The sequence below is a fragment of the Erigeron canadensis genome, chromosome 2 (genome assembly GCF_010389155.1).
Source record: "Erigeron canadensis isolate Cc75 chromosome 2, C_canadensis_v1, whole genome shotgun sequence".
Lineage (NCBI taxonomy): Eukaryota > Viridiplantae > Streptophyta > Magnoliopsida > Asterales > Asteraceae > Erigeron > Erigeron canadensis.
The window spans coordinates 36,937,119-36,945,262 of NC_057762.1; the positions used below are offsets into that span (position 1 = coordinate 36,937,119).

The window sequence follows — 8,144 nt, forward strand, 5'->3', positions numbered from 1 at the left end:
TCTTTGTACATATTAAATATATGTATTATATGTACTATAAACTTCTAGATGTGTTTGTATTATTGCTTTAAATAAATATATTTCATGTGATAAAAGTTTTAAGCTAACATATTTGCGACACATCATAAGTAACAAAATATAATTACAATAATTGACATTCCACAACACTCAGATGGAAGCTAACGTGGTTTTGCAGTAAGTGTGCGTGTATATATATATATATATATATATTTGAGACAAACTTATTTATGACAGAATGATTTTAAATTAAGCGGTTGAAGGTTCAACATAAGTACTATAAAACACCACAACCATTTCAAAACGAAAATTAAGGTCCCATAATGCGGGACTCGAATTATACTAGTTTCATTTGTTTGGTCACCAACTTACACTTTCTCTTATATCTATCAAAATTTACCTTTGTTTTACAACTGTCCTATTTTCTTCAACCTCAATAATAATTTTATAGCCAGGTAAAAAAAACGATATTGAATATGACATATACTAGCTGGTTACGCGTATATAGCACTGGACATACAAATATATAGTTTGCACTAATGTCCGAACTTCCGAGTGTATGTGCAATTGTCCGGATGATGCTTTTGGTAGACGGGGAGAGATCGATGAAGTATAGGGAGTTAGGGACTAAAAGATTGCAGTAGATACATAATAAAAATGAAAGATGGATTAAAAATATTTTGATGGGAAAAGGTAAATGATCATAATAAATTCTCGAAAAATTAAATGAATGGTCAAAGTAAATTATTACTGACTTAAAAAAGTTTAGAAAATAATTTACATACTAGAAGAAAGTCCACGTGATAATAACGACAGTAGCAGCAGTAATGGTGGTAGCGGTGTGATAATGGCGGTGACGGACGGTGTGGTTATTGATTTAAGAATAATTGATATTAAAATGCTAGTGTAGTTATTCCAAAAGTTGAATGATGGATGTGATAAATTATTTAATTTATTATATTTTGAGTGTATAAATTAATTATACAATAAAGTTTTTGAATAAATAGGACATTATATTATTATGGGTTTTTATAAAAGTTTGTAAGTTGGAAAATAAAAAGTGTTGTAGGTTTCCTTTTGTCTTTTTAATACCACAAAACTATTGCGTCGTGTATACAAAGATTTTGCTGCCAAAGATAACTTTAACTTATACACGTACCCACATGGCCACATGTAAGGTTAATGTGAAAACAAAAACATTGAATAAAACCGTGTGAACTATTAGTTTTGCTTTTTTTTTTTGGTATGGTTTTTTAACTTTTTAATTTTATTTTAACAAAAACCCAGTTTAGAAAAAAAAAATAATTTGTAAAATATCATATGGGTTGCATGTTGATAACGTATGGATACGGTACAAGCGTTGCCCTTATCCATTCTAAAAGGTTGTCACCGGACACATATGAGAACGATACGAATTTGATGGGCGACGATCCAAGAGATGGTGGCGGTTAGATACGGTATAGGCGTAACCCTTAACTCTAAGGGCACTCACTCTAAGGGCTAAGCCCTTAAATAGGGTTTTTTAGTGGTTCTTACGGTTCTCACAATTATTTTGATTTTCACTTGATCATTTCACCATACCCACATATACGCATCTTTTAAATTTTATAGTTATCTGTAATTCAATGTCTAAAACAAGGGTAAAATATGGTAACTTGTTTCAGTCATTCTAGACTCGACTGTAAATTATATCTAGCTAGAACTTTTTTGGACATAAAGCATGCATCTGAAAACTTTATTCAAAATGTGCTTTCCAAATATTTCTTTTATTTTCATAATGAATTTCATCTTTTTAAATTCAGAGTGTAAAACTACTGTATATAATAGCCATTCAATTTAAAATATACTCAAGATAAAATTGGTATAAAAAGTTAAAAATAAACAGTTGTATTGTAGAGGACATATTGTTCAATTTAGGGGGAATATTGTGTAAAACAGGCTACCAATAGTAGGAGCTTTTAGCAGGAAGGAATACATGTTGCGGTTAAAAAGGGGCCCCTCTAATTATGGTCTACTCCCGGCTTGACACGTCAGCAACTAAACCCCACTTTTACCACTGTTAAAATCTACCTTTCGCACGCCCACAGTCGCTCTCACTCACACATCCACCAATAAATTCTGTAAACACATGTATTATAATGTATATAGCAGTATTAGAGAAAAAAAATTATGCTAACACTTTCTTTTAACATACTAGCTAGATTATATTCAAATCCTGTTAGTTATAATTTTTATATGATTATAAAAAAAATTTAAAACAATAACAAAAATCTTAATAACGCATACACTTAAATTAAAATTTGCCTTTTTCATATAGCATGAATAATATAGAAACCACAAATCTTTGTATTATCCCAAAAATTGGCTACATAAGAAGACATAGACTACTGAATCACTATCAACATTTTTGTTTTATATTGTCTATTGGTGAGATGCATGGACCGGTTAAAGTTGTCAATTATTACTAGTTAAAAAAAAATGAATTATGAATATGTTCCAAAACGTATTACCGTGAATATTTAAATTAAAACTAATTTCTTATTGAGAGATGTTTATATATATATATATATATATATTCATATTATCTATGTTTGCTTCATCGTTGTACTTATAAATATATTTCGTGTATTTACTTAATGTTTACATATGCATAAAAAGAAATTGAGGTCTTGAAACTGTGGAGACTTATATAAATAACAATTATTTATTTATTTATAATTATATATTTAGAGATTAGATATTGTAAAACAAGTATTAAAGTAAAATAAATAAGATAAGATCTTGACCATTAGATCATGGTTAAATTGATGCACGAATATTTACGAAATAATTGATGCACGATGATTTTCAGTGAAGAGAAACCTGTTGTTTTATTTGTTCTATTTTATTATTTGTTTTATTTTACTTAAAATCTACATATCTAATACAGAACTTAAGGTCATATATTTGTTGTTTTAACTTCATTTTGTTCCTTTGGCTACGAGTAGTATCAATCATATGTTCATAAGTATTTTTAGGTATAAAAATATAACGTATTCATTACCAATTACAATAATTAGGTATAAAAATATCATGTAGCCATGCAATACTCGGCTATTAAATACCGTTACTTACCTCTTGCACTCTACTATTTTATTCTTGTTTGATCGGATGACATTATGAAAGCAGTCTCTTTATCCTTAAGTAGAGACAAGGCTATCTATATCTTACATCCCTTGTACTATGTTTTGGTAGAGATTGAGTAGAGCTGTAAACGAATTAAACAGTTCATGAACCGTTTGACGGGAATTGAAGTTCGTTCGTGTTCATTCGTTTAGTTAAATGAACGTACATGAACATAAAATATTGTTCATTTAGTAAGATGAACAAACATGAACCAAACTTCCGTTCGTTCATTTATGTTCACGAAAGTTCGATAAATATTCGTTCGTTAACATTAATTTGTTTACATATATTAATACTTAATCATCTATGCTTAAAGATAGTTTAAATATAAATATTTCTTTTATATCATATATATATATTTATTAAGTAGGAATGTTCTATAAAACTTTTAGCCGATGAAAATTTGTAATCTTGAATTTGAAGTCTAATATTTATAACTATATATTTTTTTCATTGGTGTTCGTTCGTTTGTGTATGTTCGGTAGTGTTCGTTAGTATGTGTTTGTGAACTGTTCGTTAAGTTAAGCGAAAGAATATAGACAAAGTATCTTTCGTGGTCGTTCAGTTCGTTTAGAGCCTTGAGATTGAGTAGTGTACTAGTGTTGTAGTACTAATTACAATAGTTATTCACAAAATAATAGATTTAAGATTTGTAACAAAAAGTAGAGCAGTATGCAGCACTATGATTATAAATTTTGTAAGTTTTACCATACAGTATACGCTCTACTATGCGCACACTATGAATTTCAAGCAAAAGTCATGTCATGTGTGCATAAGTGCATTAAATGTTTAGTTGTAAAACCTCTTCAATACATTCACCATCAATAATAATTTGTATTCAGGTAGTCAAACTTTACATTACACTGTGGGTTGTTTGGACTAATGAATGCTTTTCGTTTCAGGTTGGAACTAATGCATTATGCATACCAAATCAATTATTATGTCGTTTTCTTCGTCTGTTTTTAAAAGGTTAAAAAACATATTTATAATTTGAAAATGACAATCATATATATATATATATATATATTATTTTAAACATTGCCATAATATACATACATGTGATCCATTGTACATATTGGTTATTGTTCGTATTGCCCATTGGCTTGCCTTAAGCCTTACTCTAATTTCTTTTATTAGTTGTAGCAACACACCGTCACATTTATTCTTTTAAACTGACACACAATCTAACATATCCCTACCAATGGTCACGTACGTCTCATTTTTTTCTTCACATTTATTTTTAATTTTACAATTATACAAGTTTATCTTATCTCCACACAAACAATCTCAAGAACCCACACGCCTAGACGCCAAATGCACACCCACAAGTAACACCCTCGTGCCAATGATGTCGATAAGTGAAGCCTATCCACTTCCCAACTGACGAGACCTTGTTAAAGAGCATTAATCTATAACTAATCTTTGCTTTTCAAAAAGAAATATTTTAATTTAAAGATATAGATATATACACTGCATATATAGTTTCGTGTCTACCTTTTAAGTTTTACGTTTATCTTATGGTTATAGTTGGTTTCTGCTTTAGAAATTCAAGTTTTGTGGTATCCGGTAATGGGGACCGGGTAAATATCGAAGGAACACTTATAAAACTTTTGTATTTGAACAAAAGTGAACTGATAGAGGTTATTAATTTATTACTTAGTGTACTTTAGATCATACGCTTTTTGGGTTAATTTTTTCTATGATATAATGGTCCTACTAGCCTCGATCTGGAAGATCATAGCGAGTTAAAAATTAGAAGTAACTTTAGATGATCTTCATCCTTAATAATTACTTTAAGAAATAAGAGAGACATTTTTTTATATATTCTTTTACTATAGCTTGTTGGGGATATGCAGTAAACAACGATTAAAAAAGGATATATATTCGATCTCCGAAGGCGTGTGTAACGCTATCAGATTGAATCAATTCGGTGATTCACCCCAAATTACTCAATCGGATACAATCAGATATTAGAGAACGTTCCGTATGTATATATTTGAGAGAAAAGATGTGTGAAAACGGGAGAGAGAATTCTATATGAATTCGTATGTTCAGAATGTCGAATACAGGCCCATAACTGCCTTTATGGCAGTTAAAATCATCTTTGCGAAATTGGCAAAACTAGTCCCTCAAGTTCAGAAAATTAATTTTCTGAAACCTCAAGCTCGACCCCAGCTAGGGGCTCTGCCCCTTGGACCCCGCTCCCAGGGGCGTTGCCCCCGGACCCCCGTCCCTTAGGGGCTTTGCCCCTAAGATCATAATAAATTCATATAAGCGTGCATTCCGCAACACCATACTTATATGATGTATTATTATGACTTATATAAACAATTAATCCAATTATACTAAAATACCAACATAGCTTAACCATAATGATAAATTGTACGTTTATGAATATCCATAACTTAATTGGCTAAAACATAATTTATTTTTGACTTCCCATTCCTTGAATCTATGTACGATAAATATATATATATATATATATATAATTAAATTTTCTTCTAAGTTCAAACTAAAATTAACCGCAACATTATTTCTGTTGTAAGCAAGTATCTATTGTCAAGCATAAACTTTATGTGAATTAAATATGAGTATGTGTTAGGCTATCTCTAATGCTAGCTGTCATATCATATCCTTATAAATCCTTATACATCCTTTAAATCATATAATTTTATCTCCAACTATACAAACAACTTTACATATCCTTACATATCATTCTACCTCCGACTATATTAGGTAATACAAGTAAAGATAGATATCCTTAAAAAATCTATATTTTTGGACAAATTTTAACGACAAAGGATATTCAAGGGCAACTAAGGGCACCCAAAGGCACCCCTATTGGAAATAGTCTTAACATACAACTTCAATTCATTCTTTCAAATTTGATTTTTGTAACAAAAGTAAGTAATAGTAATATTAGCAAAAAGATAATAATAATAGAGGTTCACATAAGTTGTTTTAATTATGCTTAATTTTTAGTTAACGAAGAAGATAGTTGTGAAGCTAGTATACATACATAATACTTATTCTTGTAGTATAAAATTGGAAGGGGGTTCCTAAAGTTATTCTAAATTGACATGAAAAGATATTGATTATTGGATAAAAATTAAGGGTCAAGATTTAAAACTTATTATTATTATAAGTTTGTTAATCAATATAAAGTTGGATGAATAAGACGTGACTCGAAATCAATGGGCCTGATATTTTACAGTACCTAGCTTTTCATAATTAACAACCTGAAATCAACTTTCAGATGTGATGTTTAATTCTCAAAATAACAAAAAAATTAAGCTTTTAAGTTATTCACCAAAAATATTAAAAAGATGCTTTAATAGATATCTTACATAATCAAAACTTACAAGAAAAATACTCACATAATAACTTATATCAATTTAGTTAAACTACATTTTCTCATATTATTCTGTTGAGTTAGTTTGAACTTATCAAATAAAAGCAAATATGTTCTATTAAAAAAACAACATTTTTGAAACAAAATATAAAATTAAAATTAAACACATTTGAATATATTCTCTCTTTCTTCCCCTTTTTATCATTTCCCACCTTTTTAAAGTACTGTGTGAGCCCCAAATTCCCGTGCTTGACCGTCTATATAAACACTCCAACTATATCTATATCCATCATTTTTTTTCAAATAAATAATCACACACTTTCACTTTCCCACTTCCTCTCTCACACACACACCGGAAAACAAAAACCGTCTCTAATCGGACCGGAAAAATGGATATATTCGATATCCATAACGTTAAGGCCGAGAAAGCCAACGCTATGTTACGCTACCATCAGTTCCGAACATTCGCGAAGCTTTTCCGATTCGTTGAGCTATTTTTAGCCGTGATTTTGATCTCGTGGATCACGTTCCGGTTGCCGTTAGTAATCGGAATGTTGTTTGAGTATTTCCGGTTGTTAGTTTCCGTTATCGTTAGTCCTCTGTTTATATTTCTAATCGGAAACGTAATTGTGTTAACGCTGGTGATAAAATCCGGTCAACTCGCCGGAGAAGATAGTGAGAGTAATGCCGGAAATGATATATATAATGAGATTGTAAGTAATGAAGAAGCTGATGTTGTTCCTCCGGTTCTACTCCAACCGGATGAAATTGTTTATCAGGATAAACAAATAATATCTGAAGTAAAAAAAATATATATAAATAATAAAATTAATAACGATACTGATAATGATATTAAATCTGTAACAGAATTCTGTTACAAAAAACCGGTTGTGAATTCGGATCCGGATCTGGATCCGAGAGTTTATCGGAGAAGTCAGAGTGAAATTTTGATGATGATGAAGAAAGACTGCAATGAGGCTTCCGGCAAGTTGAAGCGGTCGGAAACGGAGATACGGCGGACGGAAAATGAAATAAAGGAAAACGACGTCGTTGAGGAGCTAAGTAATGAAGAATTTCAAAAGAAGATTGAAGGATTTATTGCTAAGCAAGTTAGGTTTCATCAAGAGGAAAAATTAGCTATTGTTGTTCCTTAGTTTAATAAACATTTAATTTCCGTACAATTTTTCTATAAATACGGATATTATTAATTGCAAATTCTATATTAATATTGATATAAATTTAAATATTATGAAAGAATTCATATTATCTATAGTGTACTTTTATTTCTTTCTCCATTTTTTTAATGACTATTTTGGTGTCTGTAGGTACAGTAAGTTTTTACTTTTACTATTATTTCAAATGTTACTGATATGAGATATTATCCTGGATTTGAAATGTTTACAGAAGTCGAAGTAACTTTCGTTTAGAGTTTAATTAGTTTAATTTAATTGTTTCTAGAATGCATGGAGAATTGATTAAACTTTCAAACTTTGAAGTGCGTAATTAGTAGCCTTTTTACGTTTATCGAATGGTTAAAGGCCTCTATCGAAGCATGTACGTGGTAATTACCACTAATTAAATAATTATGATTTGAAATTTGTTGGACAAT

At 30.1% G+C, this 8,144-nt stretch overlaps 1 protein-coding gene across 1 annotated transcript; it reads left to right on the plus strand.

Moving 5' to 3' along the window:
- Window positions 1–6,853: 6,853 nt before the first annotated feature.
- LOC122590231 lies at window positions 6,854–7,741 on the plus strand. The gene has a single exon (XM_043762563.1). It carries the CDS (start codon window positions 6,925–6,927, stop codon window positions 7,687–7,689), a length of 765 nt encoding a protein of 254 aa, XP_043618498.1. The 5' UTR covers window positions 6,854–6,924; the 3' UTR covers window positions 7,690–7,741.
- Window positions 7,742–8,144: the final 403 nt, after the last annotated feature.